The sequence below is a fragment of the Solanum stenotomum genome, chromosome 1 (genome assembly GCF_019186545.1).
Source record: "Solanum stenotomum isolate F172 chromosome 1, ASM1918654v1, whole genome shotgun sequence".
Lineage (NCBI taxonomy): Eukaryota > Viridiplantae > Streptophyta > Magnoliopsida > Solanales > Solanaceae > Solanum > Solanum stenotomum.
In genome coordinates, this window is record NC_064282.1 from 97,101,141 (window position 1) to 97,123,897 (window position 22,757).

At 31.3% G+C, this 22,757-nt stretch overlaps 2 protein-coding genes across 5 annotated transcripts in view; one reads left to right on the forward strand and one right to left on the reverse strand.

The window, feature by feature from the left end:
• Window positions 1-10,880, forward strand: part of LOC125845778 (protein WVD2-like 4) — an 81,379-nt gene extending 70,499 nt beyond the window's left edge. Inside the window, exons 1-8 of one of the 4 annotated variants that reach the window (XM_049525309.1) lie at window positions 6,350-6,500; window positions 7,953-8,544; window positions 8,632-8,684; window positions 8,829-8,909; window positions 9,022-9,106; window positions 9,199-9,270; window positions 9,367-9,474; window positions 10,257-10,880. In XM_049525309.1, the coding sequence (XP_049381266.1) occupies window positions 7,966-8,544; window positions 8,632-8,684; window positions 8,829-8,909; window positions 9,022-9,106; window positions 9,199-9,270; window positions 9,367-9,474; window positions 10,257-10,685 (1,407 nt within the window). In that variant the 5' untranslated portion in view covers window positions 6,350-6,500; window positions 7,953-7,965 and the 3' untranslated portion in view covers window positions 10,686-10,880. Of the gene's footprint in view, window positions 1-6,349; window positions 6,501-6,528; window positions 6,684-6,736; window positions 6,761-7,952; window positions 8,545-8,631; window positions 8,685-8,828; window positions 8,910-9,021; window positions 9,107-9,198; window positions 9,271-9,366; window positions 9,475-10,256 lie in introns of those variants that run through there. The other 3 variants (XM_049525315.1, XM_049525320.1, XM_049525323.1) reach the window with 3 other exon arrangements.
• Window positions 10,881-15,588: 4,708 nt separating this feature from the next.
• LOC125845817 (fasciclin-like arabinogalactan protein 17) lies at window positions 15,589-19,761 on the reverse strand. The gene is made up of 2 exons (XM_049525337.1): window positions 18,305-19,761; window positions 15,589-15,670 (listed from the first exon to the last, which is right to left on the reverse strand). The coding sequence occupies exons 1-2, from the start codon at window positions 19,560-19,562 to the stop codon at window positions 15,621-15,623; spliced, it is 1,308 nt and encodes a 435-aa protein (XP_049381294.1). The 5' UTR covers window positions 19,563-19,761; the 3' UTR covers window positions 15,589-15,620.
• Window positions 19,762-22,757: the final 2,996 nt, after the last annotated feature.

Genomic DNA, 22,757 nt, shown 5'->3' on the forward strand with positions numbered 1-22,757 from the left:
TATTTAAAATTATAAATGTGTTGAAAAATAATGTGAGTGTAAAATAATTGACTCTAAAAATGTGAGGACAAGAGACAATAGATGAAAACTATGGAAGATAACAGAAGAAAAGTCACATAAAAATCAATAATTGAAATGAATCCAATGCTGCAAAGATTATGTTATAACAAACTACAGCAAATAACACAGGTCCAAATAATTGTAGCAGGACATATAAAATTCATTTTATTTTTAATGTGAAATTTTGAATTTGAGTTTTATGAGTAATAATATATTAGCATATATCATTTCTTTTAATAGATCTTACGTGATATGAATTCGAATTAGTCAAAACTTCAAAACTCATATCAAACGCCAAGTAAAAAAAAATGTAGATACAAATACCACCAAGAAACACTCAAGGGTGTGACTTAATAGTCAATAATGTGAGTTCAGAATCTTGAGGTCTCGAGTTCAAATTTCAAATGAGACAAAAACACCAGATAATTTCTTCTCATCTATCCTACTTTTGGTGGACAAAATTATCTGATAATATCTATTAGTTGAAGTACACGTAATCATCAAGAGTTGTGATGAAATGAATAGATCTTTCCATCTTTAATCACTGTTTCAGATCAAAGTTTTGAGAATGAACTTTTTTTTTAATAAATCTTATATGATATGAATCCAATCTAATCAAAATTAAAAATCAAATATCGAACATCGAACGAAAACAAAAAAGTATCATTAGTACAAAAAAGAAACAACAATTCAATAGCATGAGGGATGTCAAAGTTCTTCTAGTTGTCATTTTGGAAAGTATTGTTATTAATGGAGACAATATATCATGTGGCTTTTAACACATTTGGCCTTTCTGAATGGTTATTTTACAATATGGTTATTTTCACAATGATTTTGGACATTATCAGCTCTCATAGTGTGACAAACGGTATGTATAAAATTCAGAAAAAGATATATCAACGATTATTAACAATTTCGATTTCATATATACAAATATTAAAAATAAAATTCGAACATAATTCACACAATCAATCATCAGAATCAATTTAAACTTTTACTCCGAGCATCGATAATTTTATAAGAATTAGTAGTAATATAGAGAGTAAATATAACATTTTATCATATAAGTAAACACTTGTTAATATTTTTATCGTCATTCTAAAATCCAAATTTAGATGGCAAACGATAACCTTTTTTTAATCTAAATATATTTAAGTTTTTATGATTTTAAACTAAAAATAATTTAGTTTAATCAATTCTCATAAAATCACTAAAAAAACAAGAATCAATAATATATTATTATCTCCAAACAATAAAAATCTATCGCTAATCTTATTTAATATAATTACCGATTTTCAATGAATTATAAGAAATCTTATTTAGCTACAAGCTATATTTATGATAAGTTCCATAACTAAAAAGAAACATAAGCGATAACAACAACAACAACATTCCTAATATAATCCACATGTGAAGTTTAGAAAGATTGAACGAGTATACAGTCTTATTTTATCGTGAAAAGGTAAAAAAATTGTTTCTGATGGTTATATATTAAAATATTTGCTCCTCTGTTGATATAAAATAAAATAATTAAAAATTTCAAAATATTAAAAAACTTTCTATTATTATAAAAAAATATTTTTTTAATTAATTGAATACAACGTATTACACACAAAATCCCATACTTTTGTAAATTCTTCCAAAACGGAGAAAAATAATTTAAATAAACAATCAACGGCTGAGATTCATTCAAACTCAACAGATCCACCGTTGGATCAAAGTCCCGGCACGTTCTGACAGCTCACGCCGAAACGGTTGTTGAGACACGTTGATTTTGGGGCCCATTAGAGAAATGTGGGACCCACTCACGTTCTACAGTAGCGCCACGTTGGCACTTTAAATTTTTTTTTACTTTTTTCCCGGCTCGGTGTTCGGTACCTACATTAGCTCGATTATTTCGGATTCATGTCGGAAAGTCTTAGTTAATAGACTGAAATCCCTCTCCTATCATAGATAATTCTAAAATTCGATTCTTTTCTATTGCACAATCAGATTGCTCTATGACAATATTTTACAATAATGGTCATGATTTATGTTGAATCGATGGTCATTCATATTATATTATATGCTTTCTATAACAATATTTTGCTATATACGCTAAAGAGTATCGAGATAATCAATATTGTTATGGAGAAGTTTGATTGTATTTTTTATCCGATAGCTGATACCTGCTATAGAACTCGAGTAATCTAGATTCGCTGTGGAAAAAATTATTTTAGGGGGTAAACGTTCTTTATCAATCGACGAATGTAATTTTAGGATTTGAATTTGAAAATCTAGTTAAGAATAGAGATGCGAGTACTAACCATCCTACCACGACCTTGACTTTTTGTTATTTTAGATCCATGAAGTTGATGAATTGATCATTTTGACCCTTTACTTATCCAAATTGCCCATTTTACTCACAATAGAATTAAGGGAAAAAGGGATTTTCAAATTATACGAAAAATAAAATAAAATGCATATTTGTTAAATATTAGTCAATTTTTTATTTGATAAGAAAAGAAAGCAACATAGGCTCTTTTTGGAATTGTTTATGTCTGTAAATTTTGCTTTTGATTTTTCCAAAATTAAAAAGGCATCCGATATTCACTTTGAGACTCTATTAATTTAGATTTGTGTCGAAAAACTTTATCTTAGAAAATAACCACTTTCTATCAAGTGCGATTGGCCGACTTCATACTAGTTATCATCACGGTATAATGTCCTTTAACGACGAAAAAAGTGGTAAGAGAATGCTAAATATTTTAAGAGGATCAACATATATGGGGAAATGGATTATTGTACTCAAATCACTTATTTGTTACTATATTTCATGATAATTAATAGGTCAAAATTAAGGATATTAATTGCTAATAAATGGAATTGTGGTCCAAAATTTTGTCATCTATTAATTGACTGTTACAATATTCCAAAAAAGAAAAATATCAACTCAATAAAATGTTGGTGTCCAACATTTTTGCTCCATTTATTCCAAATAGAAAACATATAATTACTAACTTCTTTAGTAGATAAGATTGTGATGAGGTTTGGCATTATTATTATTATTATTTCATATAGAAAGTTTTATCATGTGTGCAAGTCTTCAAAGAAATATAATAACATAGTTGACAACATTCTTGTTTGATTTTAATTTTTAAAAATAATAATAATCATATTTTCGGTATTTATTGAGTCGATTAATTTGAATTCTTGTCACTTAGGATTCATTAGAAAAAGAAAAGCACCCCCTACTGAGATTTTTCAGATTTTTTTTGTCAATTATCCCTTTTTTCATCATCTGCTTAGTAAATGGTTCTCGTTTTACTTCACTGGCAATTAACGAACCTTTTATATCATGTTCTTTTGAGTAAAAATGAAGATTTTATGAGAAAATATTTGATGACAAATCAAAAATTTGTAAGTTATTATAAATATTAGACTCGAATCTAATATTTTGTGTATGAGGTTGATGAATATATGAACAAATATTAGATCCGAATTCAATGTGATATAGAAAGATAATTTTTCATTACTATATCTTCACATTATAAAAAAAAAACAGAGATAAAATCTAAATAGTGGCCTAAAAAAGAACATTTGCATAAATTAATAAAAAAAAAATCTATTGCAAAAGCTTGAACTAGAAACCTCTAAATTAAGGACGGAGGAATATAAATCATTGTGATATATCTCTTGATTGTTGTAAGCATGTAATTGAATAGTAAGAAAAAGTAAAATAGTTAATTAACCTTCTTTAAAATATACAACTATACAAATCATATATTTAATTTATTATAATAAGATATATTATATTGGTAGGATTCCTTGTTTTCATAGGATTCTTTAGTCATCAAATAGTTAGACCATTTCAAGATATTACAATAATTATTAGAAAATTTGTAAGACCTTCTCCAATCAAATGAAAACAATGACTAGTTAAATGTTAATATGAGTTGTGGTGGGATGGTTCGTGATTTCTTTAATTTTAATTAGAGATTTTGAATTTAAGTCCCTCGAAAATAGAAAATAATTATGTTGATAGCCCATTGTTTTAAAAAATGAGCTTAGCGATGTGCAAATTCAAATTTTAATCGTACTCGAAAATACAGATATCGAACACAAGGTTGGAAACCAAAAAATGCAAATTTTTTATACTACTCTTGAAAATGATATTAGATTATCACTAACGTGTTCTCCACATGCTGACTTTTGGAGCAAAATTAACTACAATTACAAAAATTATCCATTAATGGAAGATAATAATCAGATGTTGCTGTTAATTATTGATGACTTATATACTATTTTTACTATTTTGTGAGTAAATTGGACAAATTTATGTTGAATAAGATAATTTAGGTTATTAAAGATAAAAATTCTATTATAAAAGTCTTTAAAAGCTATTTTAATTCCATGTTATCTTATACGATATATTTGAATAACTAAAAATTCAAATCGGAAAAGATCAAATTGGAAAGAAAAATCAAATCAAATCAATTTATTTTGATTCGAATTGGATGACATTAAAAAAAAAGAACATAAACCAAAATTGAATAATGCAAAATCAGACCGAAAAATTGAATTAACACTAAACTAGCGCTTTGTCATACATAGATTTTGGATCATATTTGATAATTTATCTTCAAATAACTATTTGACCATGAAATTTTGATCAGATTTTCGAAATCGAATCCACTACCACTTTTTAGGAGAAATTTTACTTCCACTTACAAACAACAATAAATTCACCGTAATATAATAAGTGGGGTATGAAGAAATAGAGTTTATTAGATCTTACCTTTACCTTTAAGAAGATAGATAGATTATTTCCGAACTACACTCAGCTGAACAAACAATGAAAAAGAAACAATATCAACACACCAAAACAACAACAAANTCTTTAAATATACAACTATACAAATCATATATTTAATTTATTATAATAAGATATATTATATTGGTAGGATTCCTTGTTTTCATAGGATTCTTTTGTCATCAAATAGTTAGACCATTTCAAGATATTACAATAATTATTAGAAAATTTGCAAGACCCTCTCCAATACAATGGAAACAATGACTAGTTAAATGTTAATATAAGTTGTGGTGGAACGGTTTAATTTTTTTAAAATTTTAATCAGAGATCTCGAGTTTAAGTTCCTCAAAATAGAAAATAATTATGTTGATAGCCATTGTTTTAAAAAAATGAGCTTAGCGATGTGCAAATTCAAAGTTTAATCGTACTCGAAAATACAGATGTCGAACACAAGGTTGGAAACCAAAAAATGCAAATTTTTTATACTACTCTTGAAAAGGATATCACTAACGTGTTCTCCACATGCTGACTTTTGGAGCAAAATTAACTATAATTACAAAATTATCCATTAATCGAAGATAATAATCAGATGTTGCTGTTAATTATTGATGACTTACATACTATTTTTACTATTTTGTGAGTAAATTGGACCAAATTTATGTTGAATAAGATAATTTAGGTTATTAAAGATAAAAAATTCTATTATAAAAGTGTTTAAAAGCTATTTTAACTCCATGTTATCTTATATGATATATTTGAATAACTAAAATTTCAAATCGGAAAAGATCAAATTGGAAAGAGAAATCAAATCAAATCAATTTATTTTGATTCGAATTGGATGACATTAAAAAAAAAAGAACAGAAACCAAAATTGAATAATGCAAAATCAGACCGAAAAATTGAATTAACACTAAGCTAGCGCTTTGTCATACATAGATTTTGGATCATATTTGATAATCTATCTTCAAATAACTATTTGACCATGAAATTTTGATCAGATTTTCAAAATCGAATGCACTACCACTTTTTAGGAGAAATTTTACTTCCACTTACAAATAACAATAAATTCACCGTAATATAATAAGTGGGGTATGGAGAAATAGAGTTTATTAGATCTTACCCTTACCTTTAAGAAGGTAGATAGACTATTTCCGAACTACACTCGGCTGAACAAACAATGAAAAAGAAACAATATCAACACACCAAAACAACAACAAAATAATCAGATATCGAGTAAAATGCACGTTCAAACACAATTTCAAAAAACTCAAATTTTCAAGTTTCAAAATGTTAAATTCAAAATTTACCACCAAACGAGAGCTTAAAACAAAAGAGGAAGGGATAAATACAAATACCTCTAGAATATAATCGAAATCTCAAAAACATTCCTTCCATCGATCTAAGATTTTCCCAAAATGGAAAAGGAAAAAAATTAACTTCCCATTTACCTTTTTTTTTTTCAACTCCCATTGAACACAACCATCCTCTCTGTCTGTCCTCTTTTTTTTTCTTCTACTATTTCTAACACACAACTTTACATTCCAAAGTAAGCATTTTGAATTCTTTGAGTCATAATTGATTTATACAATTCAACAAAGCAAAAAATTTTTGCCACCAATCAGTACTCAAAATCCCTATAGACAAAAAGGTACTATTCACTCCTTTCTTCTCAACACATTCCTTTGCTATTTTGGTTTTTCAAGACTGTACCTTTCACTGTTTTTTTACTCAATTCTGTTGGATCTTTGTGTTTTTCTTACTTTTTATGGGATTTTATGATTAGGGTGTTCCATTTTTTGCTTCTAGGAAGTGGGATTTGGTTACCCTTTAGGTACTGTTTGGTTGGTTCTTGAATTGTTTGTTGAATTTACAGTGCCAAGTTTCTTACTTTTATGGGATTTTTATGAGGTGGGTATTCCAGTTTTTGCTTCTGGGAAGTGGGATTGGTTAGCTTTTTGGCATTGTTTGGTTGGTTCTTGAATTGTTTGTTGAAATTACAGTGTCAAGTTTCTTACTTTATGGGATTTTATGAGGTGGGTATTCCAGTTTTTGCTTCTGGGAAGTGAGATTTGGTTAACTTTTTTAGGCACTGTTTGGTTGGTTCTTGAATTTACAGTGTCAAGTGAGTATTCCATTTTTTGGTTTTGGGAAGTGGGATTTGGTTACCCTTTTAGGCATTGTTTTGTTGGTTCTTGAATTGTTTGTTGAATTACAGTGTCAAGTTTCTTACTTTATGGGATTTTATGAGGTGGATATCCGAGTTTTTGCCACTGTGAAGTGGCATTTGGTTAGCTTTTAGGCATGTTTGGTTGGTTTTTGAACTGTTTGTTGAATTTACAGTGTGAAGTTTATTACTTTTGTGGAATTTTATGAGGTGTGTATCCATTTTTTGCATCTAGGAAGTGGGATTTGGTTAGCTTTAGGCATTGTTTGGTTGGTTCTTGAATTGTTTGTTGAGTTTACACTGTCCAGTTTCTTGATTGTTGAAAATTCTGGTTATTTCCTGTGTTACAAGTGTTGAATATGTTTGTTGAAAGTTGAATGCCCTTGATTTATTAGGCGGGTTCAGGATTTTTAGTTTATGTGTTCTGAATTACAATTCATTTTGCTTATTGGAGTTCTGAATAGATTATCTAAACGTATTAAATGAATTTTTTTAACTCAAAACATAGGGTTTAAGCCAAAGTTAGTGGGTTCTGCTGAACCCGAATAAGCAATGTGGCTCTGCCCATGCCTTGAAGCTTGTCCCTCTTCTGGTGTTATATAGTAGGTTGGGTGTTTGGAGTCCACGACTGACTTCTAGGTCTTCAGTTAGTCCGTTGAAGTTAGATTTGGTTACCCTTTATGCCTTGTTTGGTTGGTTCTTGAATTGTCTTTGATGGTTGAAACTTGTGGTTATTTGTGAACAAAGGTTGAAAATTGTCATATGGGTTGTGTTTCTCTTTCCTTACATTTATGTGTTTTGTCATTTTCTTTGAAGATTTTTATAGAAGAAAGTGACTTATTTGTGAAGTGTTGGTTTGTGTAGTTTCTTCTTATAGTTGTTGATTCTACATAAAGTTTTGATTTTTCTTGTGGATTTTGTCTCTGTGTTACTTAGATATTTCGGATAAATGGAGTCTGAAAATGGGGTTCCAGTTGAAGAGGAAAAGATTGTTGTGGTTGAAAAGAATTTGGATATGAGTAAGGAGGAGGAGAATGTGAGTGAAAAAAAGGCAAATGCAAATGAGGAAAAGGCTGATGAAGCACCTAATGTATCAGTGGTCAAAACTGAACTGTCTCGAAATGTTCCGAAGAGCAAAGGGTCGAGTCAAAAAAAGCTTGCTACTGGTGGAACTACAAAGAACAATAAGATGGTGAAAGATCAGGCTAGTTTAAGAGCGACAGCTGCATTGACTCGTTCGAATAAGGCGAGTCAATCGCAAAGCCTGTCGTTCCCTTCACGAGGTGTTAGTTCCGATGTAATGAGGAAGAGCATCGATGTGTATCCGAAGAAATCGGATGCCAAGGAACTTAAAACAAAAGGGGTTAAGAATGAGACTTCACATTCGAAGGGATCATCGGCTTCTAGTTCGAATCCGGCTAACAGGGGTGTATCTGGTGGAGTCTTGAAGAATGCAAACATAAATGGAGGTGTTGCAACCAACAGGAGGACAACTATTGCAGCTGGCCCGAGTCTCCGACAGTCTATGGTATCGACCCTCGTTATATATTTGCATTTACCTTGTTTGATAGATGGTTTATATCACTGTGTCTCTAACCTGTTTTTTCTTTATCAGTCCGGAAAGTCTCTTACAGCCAATGGAAACGCAAAGAAAGCTACATCTGAAGTGTAAGTGAATTTGTTGTTTGCATTTTTTATAAAGCTTTTTTTTTTGGTCTATACTTGTGTATAGCATCAATTTTTTTTACTTTATATTATGTTTCATTTGCAAAGAATTTTTCTTCAGTTAAGTTATTTCTTTGTGCACTGCAGATCGAATGACGAAAACAAGAAACCTACTAAATCTGAATTGCCTGTTAAAGAGGACGAGGATGCTCGTTCTACTACTTCCTCGTACTGCTTTTGTTCTTGCAACTACTTTCATTCTGTTGTTCCATTGGTTTGTTCGTCATCTTTCATGTTCCAGGCCAACTAAATCTACTCCTTTTGTTTCTGTTGTTACCAGGAGTACCACTCCTCGTGGGCAACGAAGGGCCAGTATTGCTGGATTTTCCTTCAGGTTGGAAGAACGTGCCGAAAAGCGGAAGGAGGTTTGTAGTTCTGCACTTGTTTCTTGTTTACGAATGAGGGAATGTAACTTTATATGCAAAGCTAAGTAGTGCAAGGTTTCTTTCTTTGTTAGTTCTTGGCGAAGATAGAAGAGAAGATACAAGCAAAGGAAGAGGAAAAGAATAACTTGCAAGCAAAATCCAAGGTTGGTTCGAAAAATATTAAGTTTTCTCGGTTAACTATTTAAGATCTAGTCTCGCCTTAACCCTTTGTTTTCCTCGGAATTTGGGATTTGATACAGGAAAACCAAGAGGCGGAGATAAAGCAATTGAGGAAGAGCTTGACATTTAAAGCTACACCAATGCCAAACTTCTACAAGGAACCCCCTCAAAAAGTTGAACTTAGGAAGGTAAAGTATTGATCTTAGATCTCCCCTGTTGACATACTCGTTCAGTACTTTCGGAAAACACATTAATGTGTTGTCTTTGACATCCTCGCGCGGGAAAAATCCTCATCTTCTGCATGACTTGACATGTCAAAATTATAGTGTGAGCTTCAGAATTTAACAAGAAGTCATTTCTAGTAGAACTTTTTTTACTTTAGAAAATTCTTTCGAGATAGTAGATCACAGTGATGGCGTAGATATTGGTGTGAGAGGATCAACCCCGCTGCCCCTGACAGGATGCCCTCTAGTGATGGCATAGGCATTGTGGCCACGTTGGGGATCACCCCACTGCCCTGACTGGATGGGGCATTAGGAGCTCTAAATGATGGAAAGCCCGGCATGCATAGGATTTTTAGCATAACTTCTCATTTATACTAGGAATTCTACATGTTCAAATTCCTCATTACGTTTCCCAATTGTCATAACTTTTTAATCGATACTTGAGGGCAAACCTGGTGAGAGATCAGGGATTTGAAATAGGGAAATGATGTGCCTCCATCTAATGTACGTAATACGTATGATCAGTAGGCTTTCGATGATACAAATTCTTGACCACAATGAGCAGAACTAAAAAAAAGATTCTGATTTCATTACTGAGCAATTCTTAAGTGTGTTTGTGATTGTCTCTTAATACACCAAGTATTCATCTAATGTGTGTCTCGGAGTAAAACATATGCTTACAGATTTCGAGGCTACTATATTAACTTTCCGTGTTACATGTTGAAATTTCATGATTTCATGTACAGATACCGACAACACGTGCTGTATCTCCTAAGCTCGGAAGAAACAAGAACTCCACATCTACAACCAACAGCTCCGAAAGTGGAGGATCGTGTTTCAGTCCAAGAGTTGTCAACAAAGAACAGGTAAAGTCACCCCGGGCTATGCTGTCAACTAGCAATAAAGTCACTGGTGCTTCAAAAGGGGGGAAGCCTATTGAAACCAAGAAGCCAATGAAAAGTTCCTCAACTACTAAAACTAAAGGGAAAGCTGTTGTAACAAAATCAAAACCTGCTGAAGCAAAGGCGTTGGACGAGAACCTATGTGAAGAGAAATCAAAAGAAATGATCGAACAACCTGATGAAAAGTTCGAGATGAATCCAGCAGACAACAATGCAGAGAAACCGCCAAACGCTATTGTTATGCCATCAGCTCAAGTCACTGTTGAAGGTTAACGAATTTAAGGAAGTTCTAACGCGCGTTGTATTCATATATCTCTCTCTCCATATATATAGGTTTCTTTTTTGGAATCTGTGGAAATTTTATGCTTCATTTTAAGTTGTGAATACATTGTTGTATGTTTTGTGTTTATAAGTTGTATATGTTGGTTCAAAATTTATTTGATATATATGTTCTTTTCCATCTTTAAATGAATGTCACTCTGAGTTACAACATCTGTTTTTCCTTTTCTAAACATATAGTATGTTCTTAAATTTTACGTTGTCGAAAACAACCTCTCTACCTCTGAACTAGAAGTTGGAGTCGATGTCTAGAGGATCGCCATATAAGACTTTCCCACAACTCATGATGGATCATCATGAGTTGGACGTTAGTGCGAGGAAATATTACATAAATACCTAAAACTCCCTATCTCGATTACATCCCTATCCCCTCTTGGATCATTCATACCCCATCTCGGATGCATCCCTATCCCCTCTTGGATCATTCTTATACCCTCTCGGATACATCCATCCCCTCTCGGATACATTCCTCTCATTAAGTAATGTATCATATGCAATGTAATGGACAATCAAAGAATATATTCGAGAGCAATGAAAAAATTGATTTTTTTGTAATTGGAAAAACTTGTTAAGGTATGATTTTTGTACTTTATACTTTTTTTATGGGCCTTCAAACAAGCTAACAATCATCAACCCAAATGAACAACTCAAGGAATGGGCAAAATGTAGGATGAAATGGACAAATAAGCAACATGTATTTACTTTTTTAAAAATTCCATTTCTATCGNTATCCCCTCTTGGATCATTCCTATCTCATCTCGGATACACCCCTATCCCCTCTTGGATCATTCTTGTACCATCTTGGATACATCCCTCCCCTCTCAGATAGACCCATCCCCTCTCGGATACATCTATATCCCCTCTTGGATACATTCCCCTCATTAAGTAATGTATCATTTGCAATGTATTGGACAATCAAAGAATATATTCGAGAGCAATGAAAAATTTGATTTTTTTGTAATTGGAAAAACTTCCTAATGAATTTTGTACTTTATACTTTTTTTATGGGCCTTCAAACAAGCTAACAATCATCAACCCAAATGAACAACTCAAGGAATGGGCAAAATGTAGGATGAAATGGACAAATAAGCAACATGTATTTACTTTTTTAAAAATTCCATTTCTATCGACTTCGGAATAACTTCAAATAAAATGTTTGAAGTTACATAGGGCTAAAAGTTAAGGTATTTCTATTTGAAGTTAAGCAAAAATGAACGAACACCAGTCATATGAGCATGAACTTCTAGCAAAAATGAACGAACACCAGTCATATGAGCATGAACTTCTAGCAAAAATGACTGAATTCAGACACATGTCTGAAGTTATTCTAAGGTCGAGTATGATAGATTTGCAAAATTTTAAGCGCTATAGATAAAGCTTAAATGGTGATCTCAAAATAAAAAAATTATATCACTTCGACCATTGTATTATCACTATTTTATCTATACATTTTAAACAGTTAGAAAGAATGGCGTTTTTTTATATACCTAATTATGTCTTCAATAATCATGTAAAAAAAAAAAGATATAAAAAAACAAATTCATAGTGTAAGAATAACGTGTAAGATAAAGTAATATATCACATTAATTACTAAGTATTACTATATTTTTTTTAAAAAAAAAACACATGTAAAATACGTTTGCCAATTTCAAATATTTTTAAACTTTAAACTTACTCTTAGTTCAGAAAATCTCAATGTTTTCTTAAATGAAACTCAAAATTATTAATTCTATTTTTTTAACGTTATATATGACCTTTAATTTGTCAGATATGATATCATGTTAAATTATATATATTATCTCATCTAAAAATATAAACGGCTAAAAATAACATACTTTTATGTTTTCAATATATTCATTTGTAATTAATATAAGAAATTATAAACTTCAAACCGTAGATCATCATATAAACAAAATTCTCACGAAGTGTTTATGATAGAGTCAATAATATCAATCTTTTATCCAGTTCTTTTACAACATATTTAATAATTTAAATTAATGAAAAAAATAAATATAATAACTCTATTTGTCATATTTCCCATTAAATTATATTATTACAATTAGAAGACTAAGTAAGTTGACATTGACAAGTAAAATATTAAATTTAATAACATCATATCAAAAGAGAAAAAAATGAAAATATGACAATGAGATTTATTTAAGAGGAAACTTGAAGTTATGGCTACAAAGGTGGATCTATCTTCCTATTTTTCTATCTTTGAAAGAATTATATATATGAAACTCATATATTTTATTAAATTATATATATACACTATTAGGAATTTTTTTTTTTATATCATCAGGTTGAATCTTATATTTTAACGAGACTTACTTATAAATATCATTTAGTTACCTCCTGATAATATGAAAATTTCTTATACCGATGATATTTACAGTAATAAATCCAACACATATAATGCGAATTTACGAGAGCCATTAACTTTAGTATTGACCTTGTAGTAATATATGTATTAAAAAATCAACTAATTGTCTATAAATATTTCATTGTGAATTCAATATATGATAATTTTGATATTGTTATAGGAATCGAGATATATTCAAAATCTTTTGTTTATGAATTTTTATATAACGATCTCAAGTAATATACAATAATAATTGAGTTCACAATCACTAAAAATACAGTTAATGAGCACAATCTATTAATTAGATTTCCAAAATTTATATAAATCTCGTTGAATCTGCCAACATATAAAAATTCATAAACGTAAAATTCTACCGATCCGCTCAAACATGTTGTATTTTTTGCACCTCTAAGATCCGTGGAACGTTCCATGGCCACATGAAAAGTATAGAAATGGCAATTATTTATTTTATTTATTTTATTTTATATAACTTTGGATTCTTATATATTACTACTTGTGAAGGCTATGGTTTGGACTTTTTCTTCTTGCATGAAAAATTAAAGAATAAAATGAATAAATAAAGTCAATGAATTTGTCCAATTTTCTTTAGTCCCCACATCAATTATTTATTAGTAACTTTTTATAATTAATAGTTCCATGTGAAGGCCAGCTCATTTGCTTTTCCCTACTTTGATGTGATTAATCATTAACCTAATAAAACCAAACAAAAAAAAAAAAAGCAATGCCAAATTCTTGATAATAAAAATAAGTGGAACCACTATTTATATGTTTCTAAATAATTATATTGAATATTTGTCCTCTTTTCTTTTGTGAATGTCTATTTATATTACTAATTGTTTGATAAATTACACAAGTTGCTAATATATCCCTCATTGTTTCACCAATTATTAACTTATGTGCATCTCGATTATTCGCTAGTAACGAGTTTTATTCTAGTTTTCATTCAAAGCATCCTTCTATTGTCATGCTTCAACCAAACACGTGAAGGTATTAGCTTTTACAATCAATTTGATGGAGAGAATCGCGACACTTTTATTTACGAATATTTAAAGGTGGAGATCTATTTTCGACTAGCAAATTTACATATTTAGGTTCTAAGTTTCTCATTACTCGATGAAGTCTATTTTTTTTTGTTGCTTCGCAAGCAAGGAGCGAAAGAACCAAACTTTTTAAAAAAAAATCATGCATGTGTGTGTGTGTTATATCAAAAGCATTGAGTTTTAAAATATTACAACAAAAAAAATTAAAATTAACTACAAATTTTATTGCTCATCTATTTCTAAACACGCGTGTGTATCTATCAGATTTTTTTGATAGTTTATCGCTAAAGAGGATTACCAATAAATGTTTTTATTTAGCTACAAAATTTATTCGCCGTCGCTTCTTTCCTTCTATTTTTAGTAGTGAAGTGAGAAGGAACTTAAGACAATTTTCTACAACTTAAAATTGCAATCAAAATTTAGCACAATTAATTTTTAGAAATGTATATTTTGAGATAAAGAGTACATGGAACTTAAGACAATTTTCTACAACTTTGGGGGGTTTTAGTATAACTACTAGTTTTTCTTCTTCTTCTTTTTTGGGTTGTGGGGGGGCGGGGGGGGGGGGGGGGGGGNATGAAATAACATAGTCATCCTACTTTTTGTTTTACCCTAAAAGATGTACATCCAACCACCATTTTCAAATAGGATTTAAATTACATATATATTGATAGATAGTGTAATGATTTTTATTTTTTTAACATTATTAGTAAATCTAAATTGTTATAAAAAATTATTTAAAGAGAGGGAGGGTAAGGTTACAAAATAAGGTCAGATGGTTAACAGTATGAAACAATTGGTATGAAGTTGCGTTAGTTATTGATATAAACTTTGATTAAGGGGCGTAATTTCATCTAAGCTCTAAATCAATTTTTCCCAACAAGAACTCAAAATAGCAAAAATACATTTGTGTTACACTATTTACTATTTTTCACTAAGTATCTAATAAACTTTTTTAAAAGGATAAAAAATTCCACAAAGACTAAAATACAAATTACATCACATCAAATAAAAGAATTGGAAAAAGTTGCATCACAAGTTATTAAAGTATCACATCACAATGGTAAAAATAACATTAAAAAAGAAATAATAATAATCACCCGTGAATATATAAAAGGACAAAAAAGACTGTATATTTCTGCATACAAAGTGTTTGGTACCAACAAACCTTAAATACAACTAAAAAATTGATATGTAGTAATTACACTTTTTATAACAAAACCAAAAAAAAAAAAAAGGAGAAAAATCCCTTTTTCTGAATTTTTACTTCAATTCAAGCATTTTTTTTTCTCCTTCCCTAAATTTTACAAGGCTCTCCTAGAAAAAAAAAATATTAAAAATTTGCCATTTATTCAGAAAATTTTGTAGCTTTTTATTTTTTTTCCTCTTCTCCCCAAATCCTAACTGAATTACCATCTTCATAATTCAATTTCTTGATCTTGAATTTTAATGACAAAATGACCCCATCATACTACATGCTACTTCCATCAACTTTCCTGCAAATAAAAACACAAATAATTTAGCAAACATGTTGGCAGAGTCGGAATTTTCACTAAGACGAATTAACGTATAAAGAAGTAAAACACGTGAAGAAGTCAAAAGTGATATAGGAGAGGAGACAATTTCGCTTTCGTTAAATTGTGTGGTAACTTGATTCAGTAGTAAAGTCAGAATTTTCACTAAGGTAGGACATTGAACATCTACCATGTATATATATACATAGAAGATAATTTTAACCTTAACCTTGTATATACAGTGTAATAACCCCTTCCTCCCACATGGCTACCCCCCTAACATGAGCCAACGTCAGTAGAAAACGAAAGGTTGCATTCGAAACCTATGTTGGGAGTTCGAATAACATAGCATCGTCCACGAAGATGATATACATAGTATATATATACATAAAAAAAGAATGACCAACCTATCAATGTTAGTGTTGTTTTTACGACGAAGGGGTGTCACTTGACTACCTTTGATGCCAACTCATAATAGCAAAATGAAATTGACATGATCATGACAACTTATAATTAATTGAAGTGAAATATACTATTTAGAGAACAAGTGGGGGCAAAGAATTTGTCAACAAATAGGCTAGGCTGGCTGGTGTCTAAAGGACTAAACATCCAAGTTGTTAAAAAATCAATGCATATTAGACACCAAAACAATTGACTTGATTGCGCTCGATTTTTTGTCTAGTGGTCAGAGCACAACACGTGATATACATATTAGACATGTAATAAGGTTAAAACCGGACGTTCACCAAGTCTTGAACCGAAAGGACTGAGCTATCCTTTTAGACTAAGGAAGGCTTTTGAAACTTGAGGGTGATTTTTTGCCTCTCTATTCACCACACTCAACCCTCTAAAACTAAACTAAGAAGTCCTATCTTTGCCGAAAAGTCTCACTTCAAGTACTCGAGACATCTAATTAAAGATAAAGAGATAACCGCTCCACGATTGGTGGTTAACCTTTAACTATGAATGCTTTATGGTTAGGTATGACCAAGCCAACTTTTTTCATCTTTTAATAAATAATTCAACTACTAAAAAAAAGAAAATACTAACTCCATCAAATGGTTTTAGAATAGTTCTATACATCAAGCAAAGAATTAATTCTTTTTTTAATCTTATTATATAATTATTATATATATGGCTCACCGACAAAATTTCTCAACTACTAATTACTTAAAATAATTGTCACTTTCTACAAAAACGTGCAGGGCATATTTATACCTAACAATTTATGGCTTATAATAAAAGAAATTAAATAAAAACTAACTAATCACTCAAAAATAATGACAATGATATCTTAACTCACAAAAAAAAAAACATAGCAAAACAAGCAAACAACAAGTCTACCACTATGTGGTGTCTGGACCAGTTTGTATATCGCGACTAATTTACTACCTCCTTCACGACAGATATCGAATAACTCTTGTCCATCAAATTTTGAGGAAATTTATTGATGTGGGAAAAGATGAATTGTCAATTTGTGCAATTTTTAACAATTTCCAAAAGTTGGACACACATAGCTTAGAATTATTTTTATTTTTATTTTATCAAAAAAAACATAGCTTAGATGTTAAGTCCAAGAATTCCACCACAAAAAGAGTTGGCAACAACTGGAATCACAAAAAGCCATAATTCCATTATTCTCATTATACCCACCGCCAAATTTTGTACTAAAGAAATTAATTTTTGACAAATTATGAGCTAATAACATTAACTTGTAAGAAAAAAAACTAATTTTAACAATTTTTTTGATAATATGTTTTACTTAACCCTTGCTTTAATCTGTTCTTTCTTAAGTCGGATTCTATCAAAAACGGCATACATTTTATCCTTTCCAGACCTCACTTAATGACACTAGATATGTTGTTGATGATGTTTTACTTGACCCGAGGTCATTCAAAAACAACATTTTTACCTTCACAAGGTAACAATAAGGCTCCATATATAGCATACACACCACGTTCCCCAGACCCCACTTGAGCCAAAGTCTATCAAAAACAATATCTCTAACTTAGACCAAAGGTAGATACAACATACACATCACTCTTCAGACCCCCGAGCCGAAATCTATCGAAAACAATATCCCTACCTTAGACCAAGGCTACATATAACATACACACCACGCTCTCCAGACCCCACTTGAGCCGAAGTCTATCGAAAACAAAATCTCTACCTTAAACCAAGGCAACATATAACATACACATCACGCTCTCCGAACCCCACTTAAGCCAAAGTCTATCGAAAATAATACATCTACCTTAGACCAAGGCTACATATAACATACACACCACATTCTTCAGACCCCACTTGAGCCGAAGTCTATCGAAAACAATCCTACATACACAACACACCACACTCTCCGAACCCCACTTAAGCCAAAGTCTATCGAAAATAATACATCTACCTTAGACCAAGGCTACATATAACATACACAACACGTTCTTCAGACCCCACTTGAGCCGAAGTCTATCGAAAACAATCCTACATACAACACACACCACGCTCCCAGACCTCCATTTATGAAATTACACTGAATATATCGTTATTACTCACATAATTAGAGATAATTAAAACACATAAACACCAACAATTAAGATTCAAAACTATAATTAGTATTACCTCTTCTTTGTTTAGCAACAACTTTAGCATCACCAGCAGCAACAACAGGAGCAGATTTTGGAGCCACCTTAATATCCTCCACCGGAAAAAGAACTCCGTCAATCCCCTGAACGGAAATCCTCCCGTCGGTATAAATATCGGGATCAATCAAATACGCCGATCCTTCTTCAAACCCAAATTTCACAGACCCATCAGCTTCTTCAGCAACAACTTTATGTGGCAATCTCAATGTATCATATTTCACTTTCCCAAATCTTCGTACTGAATTATACATACTCTCCTCCGTTTGATACTCCGGCACTAAATGATAATACATTATCTGTTCCGGTGCACCGGGTTCCGATAGCTGATCGGTGGTTAATTTTGCCATAGCCTCATCATTCGGAGCTAAAACAGTTAATACGTATCCTTCTGAAACTAATCTCCCCATTTCAGTAGCTAACGATGTTAAATTTACTAAAATGTCGGCTAATTCGTTGTATCCACCATAATGTAATAGGGTTTGGATGAAATCCTTCACCTGAGTTTCACCGTCGAAGTGGTGGTGATGTCCGCCGGGACCTGGTGCTGGTGCCGGAGCTAGTGATGGACCTGGTGCCATTGCGGAGTAAATTGGTAGCACCGGTGGAGCTCCGGCGGGGACTGGGTTGGGTTTTTTCTTCAATCGATTTGTTCTCGGGTCGATTTCTGGTGCTCCCTGAGGGAGCACGGCTGAAATCGACCGGAGATTTCTTCGGTTGTTGAAGGATTGTTGTACGGATTTAGGGATTAAGACCTTTTTGATTCCGTGAATGATTCCGTCTGATTTGATTATATCATTCGGGTGAATGATATTCACCATGTTCCCGGAGAGGCGTTCAGCCTCTCCGGGGCAGAGAGTTGTGTGATTCTTCTGGTGCCAGCTCGCGAGTCGGGTTGGCACCATGTGGAATAAGAGGAGGTTCTGGAGGGATTTGATGTTTCCGGGTTCAAGCAAGAAACGCTTGAACTCGGGATCTAAATCACGCTCCAGAGCTTCATTTCTTGGTGCGAAAATGGTGATATTGTGTTTAGTTACAGCTTCTTCGAGTGGTTGAAGAAGGAGAGCTTTTTCAACTAGCTCGGAGAGCTCAGTGTAGTGTGAATCCAAAAGGGCTACAAGAACTGAGTTTGAGTTGATTTGAGGAGGTGTTATTTGGGTTTTTTCTTGTAATGTAGCACCATTAATGGCGAATGTGAGAAACAAAGTGAACAAGAAACCATAGATCTGTAAATCCATGGCACTTGAAGAAGAAGAAGAAGGAAGAGGAGAAAGACTTGATTTTTTTCTTCAACTTTCTTGAAATTTGCTCTTGGTTTCTTGATTCTTCTATATTTAGTGATGTCTTTAAGACAATGTGTGTTGTGTGGGGTGATGATGGAGTGAGTTTGTGGGTTAGCTTTGGTTTTGGTAGTAAAGAGGGGAAAGAGAGAAGAAGGAGTGGGGTGTGGGAGTAGGGGGTGGGGTATATAGTTGTCATTGTTTGGTGGAAAAATAAAGTATAGAGGTAATGGAGGGTCAAGGGTTATTTTCTTAAATATTTTGTTAGTGTTCTATCACTCTTTGTACCTTTTTTTTGGGTTGAATTTTGTAGCAGAAAACTCCTCTCAATTTGATGTGAATTGTTTGTGTCATTTTTGAGTTATTGATGACTTTAAAAATATCAGTTTACTTGACTAGTTGAACTTAAATATATTTTTGATCTGTTGTGTGACATAACAAGTAGTCTCAAACTCTTGTAGGAGTGTGAAGTTCTTTATAAAAAGTCGAGATAAGTTTTGAAATACCCCTAAACTTGGCGAGAATTGAAGGGTGAATTTCACCCATGTGGCAAGATTAATGGTGTATTTACGTTTAGTTAATTAAGTATATGGGTGTTTTGTCAGGATGTCAATAGTTCTGGGACGAAACTAATAATTTATGCCAAGTTTTAAAGTGTTTTTTATTCTTCTCTCGATTTTGTACTCGTTTTGAGGGCCGACTAATACAAATTTGTGATTGAAAGTCTCACTTTAAAGGAAATGTTTTTTATGATTTTATTTTTAGAGCTCGAAATAGATTTACCAGTTAAGATGAAAGGGGTGCTTACCACTAGAAGTTAAAGCTAGAGAATAACGTATGAGTTTGATCGAATTCAATAACTATGCTCAAAACTATGTATTTGTCAAAAGAAAATCATTAAATATATAGTATAAGTTATTAACTCAAAAACTTTGAAAAAACAAACTTCTAAAACTATAAACTTTAAACCATCCCACTACTTTTGATGGTGAAAGGGGGAAACTTTGGCTTCAAGTGAAAACTTTAGTAAACACAAACTTTCCTTTTTTTTTGGCATTTGGAATTGGGAAACTTTGGGATAAAGTTCTTATTACCCTAGAGAAAACTAGTGACATGTGGAAAATGAAGTTTAATTAAAATATTTGGAATTAGGGAAACTTTGGGCTAAAGTTCTTACCCAAAGAATAGTGACATGTGGATAATGAAGTTTAGTTAATTATTAAGCTTTAAGTATGACATGTGACCCTAGATTTTACTTTTTCCTTGATAATAATGTGATAAACAAGATATAATTAGCATAAAAAAATAGAATTATTATGATTTATTGTACAATTGTGTTTATTAGAGTATCAATTTATAAAATTTATTGAGAAAAGGGTTAAAAACATGAAGATTTTTTTGACAATTTTTGTTCAAACTAAAACACGATGTTTAATCCTTTATCAAGCACATATTAGCTAAAAGTATGAAAAACTATGTAAAGCATATTAGACACTAATTGATTAGACCTTAAGTTTTCATTCTTGTTCTAATAATTGGTAACTTTGTTGTATCCACAAAATAAAGTAGGCATTATTTTAAAGAAAAAGAAATGGGGAGAATGATATGAGGGTTGAAGTAAAGGGATGGATCATTTAATACGTGGCGTAAGAAAAATAATTTCGATATAAATTTGAGATTAACATTATATCATACTTGATTTAAAATATTAATTAATTTAAAAATTACTATCTCATATAAAAGATAAAATATTTTTATTTATTCCATTTGGTGTACCATTTGATTCTTTCTTGAGAGAAGGCAAGAAAATACTACTTATTTGCTTATCCGTAATATATAGAGTTACCAAATATTTACGTAAGTAGAAAATGTAAATACCTAGTGAAATAGTTAAAGTGTGCATAAATTAATTGTAAACTATTATTAATTTTTTTTTTAAAAAAAGGAAAGTTAAATGTTGATTTCTTCTTTTTTGGGGGCCCTAAATTAAGTTTTGGCAAGATTTTGATTCCCTAGTGAAAAGTAAAAAATATTTGATATAATAATTGAGATGAGCGCAAATTAACCAAGCACTATTTCACAGTGCTTTTAAGGTTGTTAATACTTTAGGGATGAAAAATATAATTCATATCAAATTTAGGGGTATTTTCAATAGTACTCTTCTCAATCATATACCCGTTTTGAGAATAAACTAATATAATTTTGTGATCAAAAGTTTCACTTTTATAGGAAACAATTTCATTTTTAGAGCTCAAAATTGATTTTTACGAGTTATGATGAAAGGGATACTTACCCTACTAGAGGTTGTGCTAGAGGATAACTTATGAGTTTGATCGAATCAATAGTTATGCTCAAAACTATATATTTATTAAAAAAAATCATTAAATATATATAAGTTATTAACTCAAAACTACATTTAAGTTTTGCTAAGTTGTTGGGTTCTTTCCACCACTAGAAAAATCATTAAATAATATAATTAAGATGTGCATTAATTAAAAATAAAAATTTGAATTCTTCACTCTCAGGGGACCTAAGTTTAATTTTGCCAAGTGTTCTTCTTATTCCCTCTACAGATGAAAGATAGCAAGTATTCAATAATATAATTAATATATGCATAACTTGATCGAACACAACCGACATTAATAGACAAATAAAAACTCAATGAAAAGGTGACTTCTCCTTCTTCTTGGGGGACCTAAGTTGAGTTTTGTCAAGTATTTGATTTCATCCACAAGTAAGAAACAACAAGAATTCGATAATATAACTGAGACGTACACAATTCGATCGAACACTATTGTTAATGATTTTAAAAAATTGAAAACTCAATAACAATCCTTTTTGGTGGGAACCTAAGTTGAATTTTGCCAAGATTTTTGTTTCCTCCAATCTCCACCAATGAAAAATAACAAATACTTAATAATACAATCGAGATACACATAAACTGATCGAACGATTACCGTCATTAATAGACAAAGAAAACTCAATGAAAGTATAGGGGGACCCAAGTTAAGTTTTGTAAAGTTTTTGTTTCCCTTCAAAAAAAAAATGTGTGGTTTAGGAATATTTTTAATTTATTTTTATTTTTATTTTTATTTTTGTTTTATTTTATTTTAAATTTAGTTGGAACAGGCTGTAAATGGGGTCCACACGGTT